The 22,155-nt window shown below is 40.9% G+C and overlaps 1 protein-coding gene across 1 annotated transcript in view; it reads left to right on the top strand.

Moving 5' to 3' along the window:
- The window catches only part of EYS (eyes shut homolog), an 856,207-nt gene that overhangs the window by 307,899 nt on the left and 526,153 nt on the right, over positions 1-22,155 (top strand). Inside the window, exon 20 of the mRNA XM_040553008.1 lies at positions 20,909-21,030. Within this exon, the coding sequence (XP_040408942.1) occupies positions 20,909-21,030 (122 nt within the window). The remainder of the gene's footprint in view (positions 1-20,908; positions 21,031-22,155) is intronic.

Genomic DNA, 22,155 nt, shown 5'->3' with positions numbered 1-22,155 from the left:
ACGATAAACTGAATCTTAAAATTAGCTTTGTCCTAAAATATATTTATAGTGTAAGAAGTCGACAATTTCAGATATTACTTTTTTTTTCTTTCTTTACTTTTGCGTTGAGAAACAACTGTGCATTTTGTACAGCATAGCGAAATACAATACGCTTTCTACTTTACTCTGTTGCCACTTAATGGTTAGCTAGCCATCTGGGATGACTGACACTAAATGAGTACTAAAAAAGTCCAAGCCTGGAAAGCCTTTGCATGGGGAAGTCCCAGTGCTATAAAGAACAATAATGTGCATTCTGCATGTGTGCACACAAGGGAAGACAAAAAATGCACAGCAAAGAGTCTGGCATTTTCATTTTCCCAAGGCTAGAGTGATTGTATTGCCTAGGCAACATTCCCAGTCTCCTCTGGCTATGGACATATGCTTTTTAGTCATTTTTAATAGTTGTTTCATGCTTGAGGAATGAACAATAATTGAGATGCTGTTTCTTCAATGACTTAAATATGTCAATTTCATTAAGAAGATTAATTATGAACAGTATGCTAACTACACTCTCTCACAGTATATAAGAGTCTGTAGAATCATAGAATCGTAGAATGCCCCGAGTTGGAAGGAACCCACAAGGATCATTGAGTTCAACTCCTAAATCCACACAAGGCAACCTAAGCATTAAACCATATACCTAAGAGCATTGTCCGAATGCTTCTTGAACACTGACAGTCCTGGGGCTGTAATCACTTCCCTGTGGAGCTTGTTCCAGTGCTTGACCAGTACTCAAGGTAAGGTCTTCCCAATGTTGAGTATAGTGGGATAGTTTGTTTTTTTTTTTTCCACCAAGTAGCTATGCTGTGCTTAATGCACCCCAGAATACAGTTGGCCTCTTGGCTATGAGGGCACATTGTTGACTGATACTGAGCTTAGCATCAACCAAAAAAAGAATCTGAAATGTATTATAAAGCTTGATAATTAATGGCCAAGTGTTAAGTTTCCTATAATACTAGTTTTGATCCAGTTCAAGTGCACTGACTTACGTCTGCTAATATAAGAAAATCCATCCTTTACAAAGTTGTAGGCTTCCCCCCTCTATTGTTACTGAATATAACATTCAGTTCCTCCTTATGACAGTTGTATAAATCTTCTCTTTTAAAATCTCTGAGATTATTTCACTGTTGCTGTCAGATGTGTGATTTTTTCCTCTTCATTTTGATATACTAGATTTTCAAACCCAGACATTTCCTTCTGTCTCTAAACTGGCAGATAAGCAGAACACACATCAAATAAAGTCAAGTTTTATTTACCAAGTGTACATCAGAGTATATTTTCCCATATACTTCTCTCTCTAACCTGTAGGTGAGAGAAAAATGCACTGCAGATTTAATTTCTGGGAAAATGTCATTCTTCAGAAATCTAAGTCACAGCAATACTTAAATGGTTATAACTGAGAAATTGGCTCTTGGGAATGTGCCCTGGCCATGGTTAGTCCTTAACTGTGCCTCAGAAGCATTTCAAAGTGCACTAGTTGACCCAGGAAGGAAACATTCTAGGGACCAGATCATTCTAATGCTTTAATGGTAGAAATTGTCAAGCTTCAGTGCCAGGACACCATTTAACTGGCTAGCATAGACATAACTGTTGCTTCAGAGTCGTTCAAAGTTGCTGTTCAGGAAAAGCTATGAAAGAAATCATATCCTTGCCCCACTATATTATTCTTGTTTCAAGTTTAAAAGCAAATGGAAGGATGGAGCAAAAAGAGGAATTTTCTTCTTTTAGGAAGGTGATAAAAATACATAATTATCAGCGAGATTGAAGCTACAAGATCTTTTTTAATATCGAGTAATAGTTATATTCAAATGCTTAAATAAACTCTCGCTCTTGTAGAATCACTGTATTTAAACAGCAGTGAAAGTCTTATTATCCTAAGACACTATGTGATTGTCTTATCTGTAGCATTGAAAGCCTACATTTACGCAGAAGTGAATTTAGCAGGTGGATCACAACCTTGTCCCCTCTAAACAAAATCCAGTACCTGTCCCTGTGAGACAACTCAAGTAAGTCCACCTTGATCTGCTCTGCCCTTGGGTAACCAAATTTAAGTTAAAATTTTACTACTAGAAGAGCAGGATTTCTCTTAGTGAATCATGTGCTGTGGGAAGAAAGAGAAGAGAAAGCAATTAGTCCCCTTTGCTCTTTTTTGTTATTCGTTGCTTCACACAATCCTTCCGTGGCCTAATGACAGCCACCTCTTTTATCTTGTCCCTGGCAATTTTTCCACTTCTTGACTCTGCTTCTAGACTTGATTCTAGTTTTGGTCACACACTCCTAACGTAAAGCATTGTTTTATCCTTACCTGTAGAACCTTTAAAATTCAGTTCTGTACTGCTCTGTATAATGTCACAGTTTATTGAAGTGACCATTAAGTACAACATATTCACACCTGTTTGGCTTTTTAGGCATTTGGGGGTCAAATGAGGTTTTCTTCTTTCTCCTATATCTAAGCTTTCTGTGGGGAAGAGAGTACACAGAAAGAAGCTTAATATATTTCTGAAATAATTAAACATGAACATAAAGTCCTTGTCTCCTACAAAGACTATGTGTGTGTGCAGACAGTTACTTATTTTTTGTAATTGCTTACTAACAGCATGGTCATTCTGAAAAGTTTGCTTTTTTTTTTTCTCTTTTTTCTTTTTTCTTTCAAAAATATATTTTTTAACTTTAGATGAAGATCCCAGTCTGCTTCTGATCTTCATTTTTAAACGAAGACACTAATTATGAATTGAGGGTTTGTATTCTAAATAAGCACCATCCTGTTTGACTTATAAAATTGAGACCTCCTTCCTCATTTATTATTTAGCACAGTGGCTGTACCTAATCCAGAATAATGCTTATGCTGGCTTTTTCCATACTTATCAGTAAACAAATATTCTTTATTCTTGCTAACAGTATGCGTGTTTAATGAAATACCAAAACAGCAAGATGCTCTGGTGCACTTCATTATCTCCTGATTTCTCAATGTACGGAATGTTAGAGCTCTACTTTGTTTTCTTGTGCTGTATTAGCTTTCGGAAGATTATAAGCACATTATGCAAATGAAAATGAGCAGAAACAATTCTTGAAACCATTTTTATTTATAAAATACATTTCAATTTTCAGAATGCTTAAGCAGTGATATTTTCTAGCTCCTTTGTGCACTTTTTGGCAACAATCATTTAATCAGAGAAAAACAATTTATTAACATTTGTATTTTAAACAATTCTGCAACTATCCACTTATTAAAACATCTGATATAAAGAAGCTGGTCCAATTTCTTTCCTCTCAGTAACAAATTCCCATCCCTTCATCTCTACCTTTAGCTCTTGGTATAAAATTCTGTAACCATAACTCATTTGTCTTTTGACAGGAACACCCTGTCCTGCTTTCTTTAGGCCAGCTTTGGCATGTGAGTTGTTATTACTGGGAAAGTAAGCTATACCCTGTCTGTGCTGAAGTAAATTGCCACCACTTTCATGGCAAGTGAAAGCCAAGAAAAAATTCTTACCCTCGCTTTCTGCAGTGTCCCAGCTGTATGCCTCCCCTTTAAGAAAGCTGAGCCTCAAGTTCATGTCAGCAGTATAAAATAATTGGTCCCTAATATATTAAGCTTCTGTCTCAGTGATGGAAGAATCCAATATGGGACTCGTTTTACTCAATTTTCACCTTATAACTAGAGGGTGAAGAGCTTCAGGCCATGTAAAAGGTACTTCGACACAGATACTGCACTTTTTAAAAGTAAATACTAATGGCTTCTATTAAGTAAAGAGAAGGAAAAAAATCAGCTGCACCTACTAATATTAATTTCATCTGCAAAGTTAAATTAAATCATATGCTGTTTTATCCATATCATTTTACTTTCCACTTTGCAATCAAAGTCAGAAGACTGAAAAAGCGACATATAGAATATAGCAAGCCATGTGAAGTAAAAAGAATTTGAAATCTAATTTTTAGATGACAGATAAGTGTCTTCTCTATTCTACTTTAACATCCTTATTAAGATATTTTGAGTAAAAGTATACAACCCATGAAAAAATGCACCCCACCCCAAGTTCTTCCACTACTTTAAAACATATTTTTTAAAAATTGAAGTTATAAACAACTGGAACAACTTTCAGTAACTAACACATGCCAGAGTTTTGTAGAAGCATGACAGTGGTGTTGCTTTAGAAAGGCTGAAATAGAAAATTTGGGGGAATTCCTCAAAAACAAGTAATATTTGAAAATAACGTGTAATGGTAGCATATTCTTTAGATACCTTCTATTTGAAACTGCATGGAGAGAACTCCTCCAACAATGACAAGAGCGGTCTGTGTCCTTAAATGTGTCAAAACCTAATTTTCCATTTTTTCTTCGTTTAACCAAATTGAGTTGTTGTATATGAATGTGTTTATGTTTTTCAGAATTTAGCATCTTAAAATACTGTGACATAACATTGTTGTATCTTGAGAACAAAAAAAAAAGAAGACACTGTAGGTGAAAAAGGGAGAGTGGAGATCTTGCATGTGTGTCTTGACAAACCATGGTCGTTAAGTTTATGGGCCTCAGAAGATCAGCGGGTAGTATATTATGATGATCTCCTAGGTCCAGAGTTCTCACAGGGCTCTTACAGCCTTTTTCTCCCACCTGCAGTACACTCATTTCTCCACAGCATCCCTCATTTCGTAATTTGACTCATTATCAGAGTATTATCAAAATCAGATTTGTGACAGATCTACAAATACTATGCAAATTGCTTAGTGAGAGGTTATGTCCCTTCATGCTCTCATTGCTTTAGTTCCCTATCTGGCTCTCCCTTCCTATTTTGCTACTGTTTATCCTCTTTAATGCTCCCTAAGTCACTAAGATAACCAGAGCATAGTTTTAGGCTTGGAGTCCACCGTCTCCTCATATTCCCCATCAATTTTGCAATCCGTTTTTTGTTTGTTTGTTTATTTTTACTGTCTGATAGCAACTTTTACAAACCTTGCATTAGCTGTAATGGCTATACAAGTCCGTAACTTCACTCAGTTCCTCCGGAGACCTGTACAGGATTTCATAAGCAAAAGAAAAGGATGGGATTTATTCTCCATTAGAGTGGGGAGAGAAAGAGGGGAAAAAATGGAAAACAAGAGTCAGTGGCCAAATGATCACACAGCTGTACCTACACAGGTAGAAAAAGAAATGTCATTGATCACATTTTAAACAAATTTCAGACACAATAATCTTTCTGTGGCTTGTTGGTGAGATTGCATGTTGAAATGCTGCTGAAATCCCAAGAATGAAGAAAAGCCCTATTCATGCTCCAGTGTCATAAACTGTAATATATTTAATAAGGAGAATGTGCATGGTGTTTGCAGTGCTTGTAAAAGGTGTGGAGCATCCAGAAATTCTGTAAGCAAGCACCATCGATATTCAAAAACAGAATTTCATTACAGGAAGAAGAAACAAACTCCAGGAAACCCCACAACATGCAAATTACAGAAAATTTCCCTTAATAACATCAAGCTCTCCTAGGGAGTGGAAATGAGACAGAAGAAGTTATAGCTAAGATTAAATATTTTTACTGCCTTACAAGATTAGAATAAAAGTCTTTAAATTTGCTGCTATCAAATAGAAGAGCCTTTTCTTTCTCTCAGACGAAATATGAGCTAACAGGCAAAGAGTTGTTAACCTCTACCGTACCAAATATGGATAGAATCGTAAAATCTGAGGTCATAATTTCATAAAGTGTAATTTTCCTAAGGTCACAGTGGAGTCTAATTGCAGCACAAATTATTGATGGCTTTATTGTTTCATCCCAAGTTCTATTAAAATTCATTTGAACTAGGTGTTAAGAAAACAGAAAAAGAGGGGAAGATAGTTGACACTCGAATGTAGAGTTTTAGTTAAGGACTTTATTGTAAGAATATTGCTATTCCCTTTTCTTTTATCTGTATATTTTTATAATGAAAATTCCTCCTTAATAGTACTTTTATATGGTAGTAATCTAGAATTAACTTGCATTTTTTTAAGAAAAAGAGAAATGGGTTACTAAATCTGGAGCTACTGCTGCTATAAAGTCATGTTCCGATTTTCACAACAAAGACAAACACATGCAAATGAAGAGAGGGGAAAAAAAAAAAAAGACACGATTGGAAAAAGTTTCTAAAAACATTGGGGGTTCTATTGGGCTTCCATGGCAAGGTTTTTGTAGCAGGGAGCTGCAGGAGTGGCCTCTGTGAGCAGAGCCCAGCAGCTGCCCCATGTCAGATCAGAGCCAGCTCCAGATGGCTCCAAAAGGGACCTGCTGCTGGCCAGAGCCAAGCCAGGGAGCGACACTGGGTGGGCCTCTGGGAGTGTAGATTGAAGATAGGGAAAAAAAATACTGCTGCACAACAGCAGCTGGGAAAGAGGAGTGGGAAATGAGAGAGAACCAGCCCTGCAGACCCCAAGACCAGTGCAGAAGGAGGGCAGGAGGTGCTCCAGGCACGCAGCAGAAGTTCCCCTGCGGCCTGTGGAGAGGCCCCTGGTGGAGCAGGCTGTCCCCCTGCAGCCCATGGGTCCCACATGGAGCAGATCTCCACGCTGCAGCCCCCCTGTGGAGGAGTCCCGGGTGGAGCAGGTGGATGTGGCCTGGAGGAGGCTGTGGCCCATGGAGAGCCCCCGCAGGAGCAGGCCCTGGGCCAGAGCTGCAGCCCGTGGAGAGGAACCCACGCAGGAGCAGGGGGTCTGGGGGGAGCTGCCGCCTGTGGGGGACCTGTGCTGGAGCAGTTTGCTCCTGGGGGATGGACCCCGTGGTACGGAGCCATGTGGGAGCAGTTCTTGAAGAGCTGCTGCCTGTGGGCAGCCCCCAGAGGCTCAGTTCGGGAAGGACGGCATCCCGTGGGAGGGACCCCACGTGGAGCAGGGGCAGAGAGGGACCCTGAAGTAGTGGCGGAGACGAAGTGTCAGGGACTGACCACAGCCCCCATTCCCTGTTACCCTGTGCCGTTTGGAACAAAGAGGGTGGATGGGAAGGGGGAGGTGTTTTTAGTTCTTACAGCTCTAGTTTGGTATTAGCAATGGGCAATAAAGTAAATTAATGTTCTTTACGCTGAGTATTATTTCCCATGACAGTAATTGGTGTGGGATCTCCCCATCCTTCTGTCAACCCACCAGCCTTTTTTTTTTTTTTTCTCTCCATATTTTCTCCACTTGTTCTTTTGAGAAGGAGTAGTGAGATAGCAGTGTGGTAGAATTTAGCTTCCCATCAGTGTGAAACTAGCACAGGGGTTGGTTGTAATGCTAACGCTCAGTTTATCTAATCTGTCTGCAATTTTTGCAGTTCCCTTTTGTTTTTCTCTCTTTCTTCTAGTAAACTGTAACTTTAAAGTGGTGACAAACATTAGCTAGTTAACATGTATCTCAATATTCACTTGTGCATCCTGTTCTACATCCTCTTTATTCATATTCTAGTTGACATACAATTTTTAGAAAAAGTCATGCTGATTACACTGATTTTTCGGTAAAAGAATTTGGTTCTCAAAAGACTACTTGTACTTGACTCTCACTTACTTCTTTGTAGAGGCTTACATGATACTGTGTTTTGGATTTTTGATGAAAAGTGTGATGATAACACACCAATGTTTAGCTGTTGTAGAGCAGTGCTTACACAGAGCCAAGGACTTTCCAGGTCCTCGTGCTGCCCTGCCAGCAAGGAGGCTGGGGGTGCACCAGGAGCTGGGAGGGGACACGACCAGGACAGCTGGCCCAGGCTGCCCAAAGGGATGTCCCACACCAGGTGGTGTCATGCTCAGCAATAAAAGAAGGAGGAAGGGGGTTATGTTTGGAGAAATGGTGTTCGTCTTCCCAAGAAACTGTTATATGTGATGAGCCCTGTTTTCCTGGAAGTCGCTGAACAGCTGCCTGCTGATGGGAAGTAGTGAACGAATTCCTTGTTCTGCTTTGCCTGTGTGCACAGCTTTTGCTTTACCTAGTAACCTGTCTTTGTCTTAGCCCATGAGCGCTTGCACTTTTACCTTTCCAGTTCTCTCCCATATCCCACCTGGGGAGAGGGAGCAAGCGGCTCTGTGGGGCTGAGCTGCCTGCTGGGGCTAAACCACAACAGTTAACTAACAAGTGAATAAAACCAGTGGCCAGAATTTGTGCCTTTCCCAGAAGGCACTGTTCTCGTAAGAAAAATTTCTTAAGTATTACTTACAGAAATACTCTTACAATCAGAAACTACTATTATTTTTTAACTTATGAATACAGATACCACAAGGTGAGTAAACAGACTCTTCCAAGGTGTTAGTGTGTGAACCAACTTCAGTTGTGCATTATCAGAGAATCAAGTACTCTTAGTTTTGGTAATGAAAGACTGTGGGTGAAGAAACAGTGAAAAGAGCATTGAGATTTAGTTTGCAATGCACAGGCCGTGTATCAAATACAAGTAACTGCAGTGCTGTGTTATTTTTTGTTCTGGGATAAAATTTTCCTGCCTTTAGTGACTCAGAGTCCAGGGACACTCAGATTCTCCTCTCGGGGAACATGAGGGCAGACACCATGGCACTGAAGGGGCTGCAGTGCTGGGCTCCGAACAACAAAAGTCCCAGCAAGAATGATGCTGGGCTTCCTCATAAAGGCATGCATGATCTTAATCGGTCATTAACAATCAACTATTTGTATGAGCTAAAAACATGGGGGAGTTTCCACCAGGTTTTAGACTTCTGTGCTTGTTGATCTAATTAAAAAGGCAAAGATCACCAGCACAGTTATGCCCTATGAGTTGCAAACATAGCCCCACTTGAACGTATTCTTCCAGATACCTGACTTCCAATGCACACCTCGTTTATCTCCATGTTTGTGCATTTATGTGATTTCCTACTACTTCATGTTTTGTGCTTTGCATCTTCATTTGCATACTAATAGCCTTGTACTAGCACCACCCATTTTATTTGAAAATACACCCTTGCAGGTAACTGTTCTGCCCTAGGGAGGGCTGCTTCCAGTCACCAGCACGATCTGCTGAGGGAAGGGGCACTCAGACTTTGGGCCAAATGGGACTGAAGTGGCAGCATGAGGACTTAATGGGCTCAAACTCCGAAATACTTTTAGTCACAGGTTTTTATGTTAATGAATAATGTTTTCCTGCCTTCAGTGGAGGCAGACCGGGAAAGAAGCCGAGCAAGCCAGGGTAAAAGTCCCTCATCGAGACCTGGGACAGGCTAGAAAGAAACGGACCGGGTAGGGGCGATACGGGTCGGACAGAAGGAGGTGGTACGGGTACAGTCGTGTCATGGCGGCAGGTCTGGGCCAGGTCCCGTCGTCGCCTGTGGTGCCCTCACACACTTCTACCACCACCCTCGGAGCTTGCTGCCAGCCTCCGTCAGTCACAGCAAATCCTCGGTTTTGATTGGCTGAATTTCCCACGGCGCCTGGTGATTGGCTATCGCTGTGCAGACTTTCCCGCCCCTCGCCCTAGGAAGTTCTTCGCAGTGCATCAGGGCCGCAATTTGCGGCTGGCGGTGGGTGAGGTAATGGGCGGGTGCTGGGCTGCTCCGCCGCATGGGCGGTGTTGTCGGCCAGCGAGACCAACAAGCGGATCCTGCCAGGGAGAGCCAGCGGCGATTCAGGACTGCTCTGAGGTACTAAAATGCAGAGTTACCGCTTGACCAGACAGAGAAGTGCTTTTAGTTTTGGAGACTTGGGTGTGAGGTGTGAGCAGGTGGATGACCTGGTCTGCCTGGTGGCAGAACTCAAGGAGGAGGTGGAGAGGTTGAGGGCTATCAGGGAGTGTGAGCGGGAGGTAGACTGGTGGAGCAACTCCCTGCAGGGCCTGAAGGAGAGGTGTTGGGGTAAGACCACTCAAATGGGGGTGGATCCCCTGCCCTGTCGCTGTCGGGCAGAGGGAGGGGACCTAGGAGTTGAGGAGGAATGGAGACAGGTCCCTGCTCGACCTCGCAGGCAATGCCCCCCCCCTATCGGCCCCACCTTCCCAGGTGCCCTTACACAACAGATTTGAGGCCCTGGACCTTGAGAGACCGGTGGGTGAGGACGAGGTAGAAAGTCTACCCAGGAAGGTGCCTAGGGTGAGGAAGTTGACTCTATGCCTCAAGACTGCCTCTACCAAGAAAGACAGAAGGGTGATCGTTGTAGGTGACTCCCTTCTCAGGGGAACAGAGGGCCCTATTTGTTGGCCTGACCCTACCCGTAGGGAAGTCTGCTGCCTCCCTGGGGCCAGGGTCAGGGATGCTGCCAGAAAGCTTCCCAACCTGGTCTGCCCCTCTTGACTACTATCTGCTTTTGATAGTCCAGGCTGGCAGTGACAATACTGAAGAGAGAAGCCTGAAGGCTATCAAACGGGACTTTAGGGGACTGGGACGGTTAGTGGATGGAGCGGGAGTTCAGGTGGTGTTTTCATCTATCCCTACAGTGGCAGGGAGGGGTACTGAGAGGACACAGAAAGCCCACCTGATTAACATGTGGCTCAGAGGCTGGTGCCAACACAGGAATTTGGGGTTTTTTGACCATGGGGTGCTTTCCTCAGCACCCGGCCTGATGGCCACAGAGGGGTCCCTATCTCTAAGGGGAAAACGAATCCTAGCGCAGGAGCTGGCAGGGCTTATTGAGAGGGCTTTAAACTAGGAAAGAAGGGGGACGGGGCTGAAATTAGGCTTGTTGGAGCTGTACCAGGGGGAACAATGGCAAGGCCGGGGGAGAAGGCAATGGCCGGACTGAAGTGCATCTACACTAATGCACGCAGCATGGGTAACAAACAAGAGGAGCTGGAAGCCATTGTGCAGCAGGCAGGCTATGACTTGGTTGCCATCACGGAAACATGGTGGGACCACTCTCATGACTGGAGTGCTGCAATGTCTGGCTATAGGCCCTTCAGAAGGGACAGGCAGCACAGAAGGAGATGGTGGTGTGGCTCTCTATATTAGAGAGTGTTTTGATGTTGTGGAACTTGAGGCTGGGAATGATAAGGTTGAGTCTCTATGGGTTAGGATCAGAGGGAAGGCCAACAAGGCAAGCATCCTGGTGGGGGTCTGTTATAGACCGCCGAACCAGGATGAGGAGATAGATGAGGAGTTCTACAGGCAGCTGGCAGAAGCCGCGAAATCGTCAGCGCTTGTTCTCGTGGGGGACTTCAACTTCCCAGACATATCCTGGAAGCACAACACAGCCCAGAGAAAGCAGTCTAGGAGGTTTCTGGAGAGCGTGGAAGATAGCTTCCTGACGCAGCTGGTTAGAGAGCCTACCAGGGGAGGTGCCCCGCTAGACCTTCTGTTCACAAACAGTGACGGACTGGTGGGAGATGTGGTGGTCGAGAGCTGTCTTGGGCAGAGTGACCATGAAATGGTTCAGTTCTCTATTCTTGGCGAAGTCAGGAAGGGGACCAGTAAAACCGCTGTCTTGGACTTCCGGGGGGCTGACTTTGAGCTGTTCAGGACACTGGTTGGCAGAGTCCCTTGGGAGGAGGTTCTGAAGGGCAGAGGAGTCCAGGAAGGCTGGGCGCTCCTCAAGAAGGAAATCTTAATGGCTCAGGAGCGGTCTGTCCCCATGTGCCCGAAGACCGGCCTGGCTGAACAGAGAGTTGTGGCTCGAGCTTAGAAGAAAAAGGAAGGTTTATAATCTTTGGAAAAGAGGGCGGGCTACTCAAGAGGACTATAAGGATGTTGCGAGGCTGTGCAGGGACAAAATTAGAAGGGCCAAAGCTCATCTGGAGCTCAATCTGGCTACTGCCGTTAAAGATAACAAAAATTGTTTTTACAAATACATCAACACAAAAAGGAGGACTAAGGAGAATCTCCATCCTTTACTGGATGCGGGGGGAAACTTAGTTACAAGGGATGAGGAAAAGGCTGAGGTGCTCAATGCCTTCTTTGCCTCAGTCTTTAGTGGCAAGACCAGTTGTTCTCTGGATACCCGGTACCCTGAGCTGGTGGAAGGGGATGGGGAGCAAAATGTGGCCCTCACTATCCACAAGGAAATGGTTGGCAACCTGCTACAGCACTTGGATGTACGCAAGTCGATGGCGCCAGATGGGATCCACCCGAGGGTACTGAGAGAACTGGCGGAGGAGCTGGCCAAGCCGCTTTCCATCATTTATTGGCAGTCGTGGCTATCTCGTGGCTATCAGGGGAGGTCCCAGTCGACTGGCGGCTAGCAAATGTGATGCCCATCTACAAGAAGGGCCGGAGGGTAGACCCGGGGAACTATAGGCCTGTTAGTTTGGTGTCAGTGCCAGGGAAGCTCATGGAGCAGATTATCTTGAGTGTCATCATGCAGCACTTGCAGGGCAACCAGGCGATCAGGCCCAGTCAGCATGGGTTCATGAAAGGCAGGTCCTGCTTGACGAACCTGATCTCCTTCTATGACCAAGTGACACGCTTAGTGGATGAGGGAAAGGCTGTGGATGTGATCTACCTTGACTTCAGTAAGGCTTTTGACACCGTTTCCCACAGCATTCTCCTCAAGAAACTGGCTGCTCGGGGCTTGGACTGGCGTACGCTTTGTTGGGTTAAAAACTGGCTTGGTATCCAGGCCCAAAGAGTTGTGGTGAATGGAGCCAAATCCAGTTGGAGGCCGGTGACTAGTGGAATCCCCCAGGGCTCAGTACTGGGGCCAGTCCTCTTTAATATCTTTATCGATGACCTGGATGAGGGGATCGAGTGCACCCTCAGTAAGTTTGCAGATGACACCAAGCTAAGTGCGTGTGTCGATCTGCTCGAGGGCAGGAAGGCTCTGCAGGAGGATCTGGATAGGCTGGAGCGATGGGCTGAGGTCAACTGTATGAAGTTCAACAAGGCCAAGTGCCGGGTCCTGCACCTGGGGCGCAACAACCCCAAGCAGAGCTACAGGCTGAGAGATGAGTGGTTGGAAAGCTGCCTGGCCGAGAAGGACCTGGGAGTACTGGTTGATAGGCAGCTGAATATGAGCCAGCAGTGTGCTCAGGTGGCCAAGAAGGCCAACAGCATCCTGGCCTGTATAAGAAGCAGTGTGGCCAGCAGGTCTAGGGAGGTGATTGTCCCCCTGTACTCGGCTCTGGTGAGGCCGCACCTCAAGTACTGTGTTCAGTTTTGGGCCCCTCGCTACAAGAAGGACATGGAGGTGCTCGAGAGAGTCCAGAGAAGGGCGACGAAGCTGGTGTGGGGTCTGGAGAACAAGTCTTATGAGGAGCGGCTGAGGGAGCTGGGATTGTTCAGCCTGGAGAAGAGGAGGCTCAGGGGAGGCCTTATTGCTCTCTATAGGTACCTTAAAGGAGGCTGTAGAGAGGTGGGGGTTCTGTTCTCCCACGTGCCTGGTGACAGGACGAGGGGGAATGGGCTAAAGTTGCTCCAGGGGAGGTTTAGGTTGGATATTAGGAGGAACTTCTTTACTGAAAGGCTTGTGAGGCATTGGAATGGGCTGCCCAGGGAAGTGGTTGAGTCGCCATCCCTGGAGGTCTTTAAGAGACGTTTAGATGTAGTCCTTAGTGATATGGTTTAGTGGAGGTCTTGTTAGTGTTAGGTCAGAGGTTGGACTAGGTGATCTTGGAGGTCTCTTCCAACCTAGACGATTTTGTGATTCTTTTGACTTTTTTACTCTGAGGTGGTAATGTTTCTTCATTCATCGGACTTGACACCCTGATTTTCGCGTAGTTGCTCTAAGGAGGCTGGTTGTCTGCATTATTCCTTCCCTTTAAACAATGTAACTCTGTGCAAAAACAACATTTTTATTCCCACATCAAGGCACTTGTTTATTTTTTTCATTCTCCTCATAATTAATTATTCATAGACTCCTTGTTGCTATATTATAAACAAATGTCCTTCATGCAGCCCAGCTGGTTTGTCAGCCATCTTACATTCATCACCGGAGCTTATGCTTGTGTCTTCTGGCTTTTAGTTTGGAGAATAATACCATTTACGGTTTGTGTAGGACTTTGGAACCTCCTTATTCTTCCCAATGATAATATTAGATTAAATTGAATAAAATTTGTTGCAGAATCATCTTTTTTTTTTATTGGTCTTTGAGCTGGTATTGAGCTGTTTGTTTTTATGCCAGTGGTACATAGAGTTGGCATTATTGCCTAATCTTGGCACCTCTTAGATACTCTTCTCTGTCTTAGGTATGATAGAGGCAGCACGTTGACTTGTAATGTGATTCATTTGTATTGAAATGCTCTATAAATTTAAAGTAGAGATGAGTGAAGTTTCAAAAGAGAAGAGTTGACATCAAATAATCCTGTGAGGGTCTCAATGCTTCTAAGAAAACTTGGTTGAAGTATCTTTAGAACAGCCTGTTTCTTTAGCCTTCCACTACTTTTGAGTCTGATGTTGGCAAGAATGGGACTTGGTGATGTATGAGGTGTCCTGAGATGATAATGGTTGTATGTTCAAGATCTATATTTGAATCAGCTATTGTGTGCAGGTATGAGATAGTGTAGTTTTAGGGAAAACAGTATGTGTTTTACTGTTTGGTCATACTTTAAATAAAAAAAAAAGCTACCAGCAGCAACACCAAATTTGAAATTCAGAAGCAAAGCACTATTTCTGTCTGCCGGTGTCTAGGCTACTCCTGTGCAATACCCCATTTAACTCCCATAGCTTTCCCTTAACCAGAGATGTAGGGGCAAACTGGCAAGTTCCAGACAAGCCTTAAATGAGACAAGCTGTGTTTCTGCTTAGCAGGAGTGTGTTTATGACCTTTAATTATTCATTGAAAAATTGAGGTAAATGTCAAACCAGATGCACTGCTCAAACCCTGCTATTCAAATGTCTGTCACTGTCTGGAGTAGCCATTTGGTTTATTTTGCTTGAATAACTTAGTTGTTTCTCATTAGTTTTCCTGTGCTGTTCAGTACTTGTCACCTTGAAGGTGGTTTCTTTGACACATTTCTTATAGTAAGTACTCTCTCTCTAGAAGAATGCAAGAAGGGTATAGATAGGATAAATGACAGAAGTCAGAAAATAGAGACAAAATAATGTATCAGTAATTAATTATATAAGAGACTTCAAACTGACTTGGTTTGTTACTATGAAATAAATTCTAATGTGATTAGAGTAGGCATATATTTAGAATTACATTTCTGAAAGCAATTAAAAAAATCCAAAAAAAAAAAAAATTGTTTTCCCCAGAAACAATACAGTTTTCCTCAGAAGGGTCCTTCCCAATTTGCTAAAAATTCTTCCCAATTTTCTCTGAAATAGAAAACCTGTATCAATGAGTAAAAGCTATATTGCAGATAAATCTCCACAAAAAAATAGCAAACCTAACCCCACTGAAATTTGAGTTGCACCATGAGAACTCTCACATCTGTGTGGTGATGAAATTAATTGATTAAATTCTAAAGGCACAGGTGATAACTCCGTTGTTTCCAATGGCAATGTGAAATCTAGAGCACCTTGAAGTCTGTTATTAGTTGTGATTTAATTTTAAAACCCCCAAACTTTCAGAGAAGTATCAATTTTACAGAAGTCTTGCTTTAAAATATTCAATGTTGAAGGCAGTGATGATAATGAACTTATTACAAAGCCACTGTTCAATGAAATGGTTGTATATAAAGACGTGCAGTGCAAATAACTAGTATTCCTATTTAAGGTAATTTTCCTGGTGGTCACAAATTACAGTACAGTGTACTTAGAGTTGTGAATATGCAGCATGTCTAGAAACAAGATGTATTTTAACTTGGAGGACATGTTAAATGAAAATGTAAGCCTCTGTTTGCTACTGGTGTGCTATTGACAGGAGAAAAATATTGTACTTTCACATATGCTTATTGTTTGTTATACAGAAATGTAACAATCTTACACTGCAAGGCAAGACAAGTTACAAGTAATCAAAACATAGCCTGTTTTATCTGTTTTAAATATACAGTCTTGCTAATTTAAATGATTAATTATTTAAAAGGCTGGAGAGATAAGCAAACTAAAAATGTTCTTTCTTTCTCCTGTAAGTCTTGCTTAAACTTTAAATCAAAGGAACACTATTTTATCATTAATATCAGATAATGTATAATTTATAATAACTCAGGGTGCAGAAGATAAGTAGATTTGGAAGGACAAGTAAACTGGTTAGCATTTAGACTTGTCAAACAGTTAGGGGAAGGATATATGAATTAAAGTAGTGGATTAGCTTCTGAAAATCCACATTGGTATCTCAACCTCCGTAGATAGTGTTTAGTATTAATGTATTCAACTTAATATTTCTTGTTTTGCAGTGGTTAGTGCAAAAGTCACTTTGGTTTTGTAATTGCATAGGTGTTCTACCTGAGCCATTCAGTTGTTGTAGTACAGTTTAGAAGTTAGACTTTTTTTGTGATTTTTCTACATCTTTGAATCTGTCCTTTGTATTTACTTTTCATCCTAGTGTCTCAAGTCAGTTGTTACAATCATTTAAACAGTTAATATAAGTATTAATATTTATATTGCAAACCTTATTGCACTTAAATGTTCCTTTGCCATAAGGTGAGCAATCTGACTTTATCTGTGAGCTAATTTACGTGTGTCTTTAACACTAGGAAAGAACAAGGCCAATTGCAGACTTTTTTCTGATCTCAGAAGTCAATTTTCTTTTTTTTGACTTGTAGAGCAGCACCATAAATAAAATCGCTGTTTCTACACACTGTGAGGAACAGGTAAATTCATTATCGTGAAAGTGGCAGGTAGTGTAATTGCTGGGACTTTACTCTGCACAGATCTTGTTTTAATTGGTTTTCTACTAAAGGTTAAAGTAAGGGTTAAACCAACTGAAGATGAAAAGGTGTTCTGCTTTTTGTTTGTCGGCTTCTGTTTTTGATTAAACAAGCTAATTTATTTAGGATAAAAATGTGAAGGCTTGCATAATAAAAACAATGTCATAATGAAAAATGAGGGAGAAACCTAGTTTTGTTAGCCAGTGCGTAAGAGTGGTTATATAAATGGTTAAATCAATAACTTAAAAGTGAAGCCTTAAAGTAGCAATTTGTCGAAAACCTTTACATCAACAGAAAAGACTGCCTAAATAATGTTATGAGCTCAGTATGGTTAAGAGCAATTGCAAATACGATTTTCATAGATGCTTATGTTTTTACATTCATGTTTATTTCACAAGGTTAAATGGACTACTGTTAGCACTGACAAAGTTAAGCTGCATGAAGGTGTTCTCTAGGAAAAAAGAATGCTTCCAACAGAACAGAATTTTGTGATGAATCACTTTCTGTAGAGGCAAAAATACCATCTTTTTCAGGGGGAAAAAAAATCAAAGGCAAACTTGGGATTTTCTTGTTGGAGAGCATCTCCCAGTATGTGGCAGCAGTGAGCGATCCTATGATATGCTCTTCCTGATTGGCCTTAATGGAAAAAGAGCTGCACCACAGGAAGCACGGTCCGACTGAAGAGCTCAGAACAGGGAGAAGAAATGGAGATTTCTGCATTTCTACTTGCTTCTCTGTTTCCAGGCAACATATTTTTTTATCCTTTCTGATTGCCAAGAAATAAAATACTAAAACACCCCCCAAAAATCCCTTTAAAAGGGATTTTTTTTTTCAAATTCTTCTCTAGACATGGAAAAAATACTTGCAGTGTAGTTCTGTTGTTAAAAACTCTTCTCAACCTACATGTGCAAAGTACGGGCTTGAAGATTAGCATGCTCATAATTCAGATCCTTGTTGTGTGTGATGAACCTTTTTCATTGTAGTTTCTATTTGCCAGATGTTCATTTGCCATTTTCCAGTAAAATAACAGACTAAGGCTTGAGAAAATGATTAATTCTTCATTTACAATGTTAGAGAAGGGAAAATATGCAAATATTCTCAAATAATGCTTTCTTAACCACCCACACAGTTAATTGGGTAAAGACACGCTGGTGAGCATATATGGTTCTGGGTATGTATGCGAGAGATCATAATTACAGGTTGTGACTCTGTATAGCAAGTAAACCTACTTTTCTCGTAATTGATGTGCTATATATATACTGTACGAGGAAAAACTATGATCTAAAAAAGCAGTTTGGGGATTTGTTCAGGTATTACTTAGTACACTTACTGTGCTCTTTAGAGAGCAAGCAAGAGATGATGTGGGGGAACTCAAAGGTACCATTTATTTTAATCTGTCTAGCATGGATAGTAGTTCATAGCTACAATAAATAAAAGGGAATAAATACATAAATAGGAATTGAATCCTATTCCTCCAGCCTATTGCATGATTCGCTGCATACACAACACAGCTTTTTGTCATCCTGTGTTCAGTGCATACTGTCCCCTGACTGACAGCCCCTCTTCTCGCAGCCTTGCCTGATTCGAGAGATGCTCCAGTTCCCTGATCATCTTGGTGGCCCTTTGCTGGCCTCTCCAGTGTGCCCATGTTGTGCTGGGGGCCCAGAACTGGATGCAGAGCTGCAGGTGAGGCCTCACTGGGGTCACTTCGCTCCTGCTGGCAGTGCCCCTCCTGCAGCAGCCCAGGCTGCCATCTGCCACCAGTGTCCTTGCTGGGGCATGTCGCTGACTTGGTTGACTTTGTGCCCATGAGAGGCCCCAGGTCCTTTTCTGCAGCCTATTTTATCCATCAATATCTATCTTACCTATCTATACTTACCATTTACTGTAACATGGCATCTTCAGTTAATGTAAACCATGATATGCAGAGATAATATGTAACATTTTGTAGTTCACATATCCTGCACCCATGCATGGGATACATATATGTGAGTGATGGTTTGTGCTTAATGTGACAGTCCTCATATAGTGAGAAATAAATTTGCAAAGCATAGAATTTCAGTAGCTGATTCATAGATGATTTAGTGAAACCATGAAAAAACACTACTGCTTTCTAAACAGAATTGTTGGCAGCTTCCTCTCACTTCCAATCTTGTAATCTGTTTCTGGAAGAGGTTTTTGGAAATGATGATAAAATCATTCTCACATTCCTGGTTTATGTGAAAGTGTAACGTGACAATAGAACGGTTTTAAGTGCCTAATAGTTACTTGTGAATATAGATTAATAGTCTCCATTTTTGCGTTATGTGTTTGTAGCATCTTTTTTTCCTAATATTTGTTTTCATGTTGGTGATAATTATGCAGGGAATAGAGGAAATCTCAGAAAAACTTTCCAATTAATTACAATATTTAACAGCTAATTTGGATATGGCTGTGTTGTAATAGAAAACAAAAACATGTGGGCTAATAATGTAGTCTGTATCAAGGATTTTTCTTCTTTCCTTGGCAGAATATCCAGAAAATTTTCTGAGTTCATCTTGGTATTTTCTTACTACTTATTTTACTTACTTAACGAGATCTCTTCATCTCCTATTTTAACCTTTGATTAACTGTCACTTCTAATATTTCACACTTCTTAGATTCATGTTGCCAATTTTCTTCTCTGTTCATGGAGAAGATTTTACAGGTTTTGAGCCTGAATTCAGGAGTACAGAGCAGTAACAGTAAACTACAAATTACACTTATTATGAAGATGGAATACACAGTTTGCAACTTACATTATTTAGTTGCATGGAATAGCCTTGCCTGTATAAAACACGAAGGACAATGTTAATTCCTTTTTTTAACTTAATATGTAGTTGACTGAACAGTGTATGTTGAACTCAGTTGTCCAGCTTGCTTTCAGGCAATTATTTTTGTTGTCTTATTTTCGTATATTAAGAAGTGACAGATATTTCATAACTGTCAAAATGCCTTAATTTAACTGGGAAAGAAAGCCTGTGTTCTGTGCCATAGGAGTCATGGATGCTACAAGCCTGGTACATTGTACATTTGATCATCATGCTATGGTAGCTTATTTATGCACTCAGCTTTAAAAAAAAAAAAAACACTTCTTTGCTGTTTGTTTTTTAATGGTTTCCAGTTTACATGGAATTTAATAGGCTTTAAAATCTACCCTGAAGCCTATTGCAGTGTTTAGCAAGTAATGAAATAACGTGCATTAGTCATGCTTACCATTAAAGCATTTTCTAACTTTTGGTAGAAAGAAGCCTTGTTAGAAGTAAGCATGTTGCTAAAGAAGCAATTAAAACTTCTGCTGAATGGAAATGTTTGCCTTGCTGCCCATCTCTAATTAATATTCAATTCAGCAGATGTTCACCTGTTCTTTTTTAAGAGCATAGGAAGATGCTTTATGCTTTTCACTTCCGTGAAATGATGTCAAACACCCTATTGCTTGCAGCTACCAGATAATTTAGAGGCTGGGGGTAATACTGGAGTGTGATTATAATTTGATAGAGCATTGCAGTGTGATGAAAGCGTCCTGTAATATGTTGTTCAGAGTTGGATAGACATGCTGCAGAGAAGTTTTATTCAGTTAATGTCAGAAATACTGCGTTTACAACACCTGGTCATCAATATATTAGTACTATCACCACTAGGCTAGAGTACTTCTATTTAGGCTATCTCTATCTGATACACATGTATAGAAGACAGTATTTCTCTTGCCATAAGTTGTGCATCAGTATTTCGTTTGTGCAGTACTAGACAATTTCATATTAAAGGTGTTAAACAAGTGGGATATATAATCCTGAGAACTTCATGATAAATTATTTTATATTGAGTTTGGTTTGGACTGCATGCTGAGCAATACAACTCAGATGATTGTTAGCACCTGTGTTTTAGGTGTGTCAGCATAAGATCTAAGCCAAGTAGTTTTATGGGAGAGGTAATGTCTTTTATTACAAAAACTTAGAAGGAAGGAGGAGGAGATGGTAAAGAATTTTTGATTGCACAAGTTGGCAGATACTGTGTCACGTATCTACTTCATACCCCATTTTTCATCATATTAGGGGGCTGAGCTATCAATAAGTTTATAATTTTTTAAAGTTTTAAAATAGTGAATCACCTGTTTGAAGAAAAGAAACACACAGTTTATCAGTTTATATAACATATATATTATATATGTATAATAATATATGTAATATCTGTAAACATATTTAAGAAATACACAAAAACAGTTTACTTACTTTCCTTAATATGTTACAGAGATACCAGTGTGTTTGTCTGCCTGGATGGGAAGGAACATTTTGTGAATATGAATCAAATGAATGTAATTCAGAGCCTTGCAGAAACAACGGCACCTGCACAGATCTTTTCAACAGCTATCAGTAAGCATTGCATCTTCTCACAGTATCATTATGTTCCAGAACTGACAAGCTTATGCACCCAGTTATTCTTTTATTTCTCAGCTCTGTGAATGGAATGTTACTACACAAAGATGAACTAACAACTTCTGTCATGGGTATGCTGTTTCAGTGCACATTCATTTGAAGTCAGCAAACATAATGATTCGTTGACAGATATTTTTTAGAAAAGCATCAGTTCAAAACACTTAATGAGTAACCTAACCTGGAACTGCATATTGTCAAAGAAAATACAGGATCTTTGTCATATATGCCCCATAAGCACATGAGATGCTTTAAGAGTAAAAGTAGTGGGAGTGGATGTGTTCATGCGATCTTAAATGAAGAGATTGTATCATTGCTGCCACCTTGTGTCTTAAATTGACAACAAAATAGTAATTTAGCTAAAATTTGCAGCCATGCTGAGAGAAAATGAGGATTTGACATTAAATGTATTTCTAACAAACACCAACAATTGGTACATTTATGATTTAAAATAAATATATTTTTCAGCTTTACAGGGATAAGGACCCCATAAACTGTCAGTTTCTGGTGTGTATAGCCAGGGTTTACCCATACCAGGCTTACCTATATTATAATATCAATACTAGAACAGTTAGTCTGTATCTGAATGTGAACAGTTAATAACAGATAATGATACAGCAGCTTTAAGAACATAGTGTAATGGCTATAGGCATTGTAGCTGTTGCACAGTTACATCCTGGTAATACAGGCAGTAGTCAGAGAAGAAAACCTCTCACAGTTGAAAACAGACAAACAATTTCCCCACTTGTCAAAGACAATTTTAAGTTCTCTGTTATTTTAACCACCACCTTGTTCACTTGAAACAGTTCATGATCAGCCTTGGCATAATTATATAATTTTGGATTAGGAGAATCCTGAAGAGAGATTTAGTTTGGGCTAAACACATTTTTTCAGTTGTGACAGTAAATTAAAAATTCTAACTCTTTTTTAGTCTTTTTTAATTTAAATTCTTTCCTTTACTGTAAAAGAAGTCAAGTGAAACATTGTAATTTTAATGCTTTCTATGTTTTTTTAATTTATATTCAGAATTTAACTGAAATTCTTTCAGTTATCCTAGAACTTAAT

The sequence above is a fragment of the Cygnus olor genome, chromosome 3 (genome assembly GCF_009769625.2).
Source record: "Cygnus olor isolate bCygOlo1 chromosome 3, bCygOlo1.pri.v2, whole genome shotgun sequence".
In the NCBI taxonomy this organism is placed as follows: Eukaryota; Metazoa; Chordata; class Aves; order Anseriformes; family Anatidae; genus Cygnus; species Cygnus olor.
Note: the sequence above shows the minus strand (reverse complement) of the source record. Positions and strands in the feature narration are given on the sequence as shown.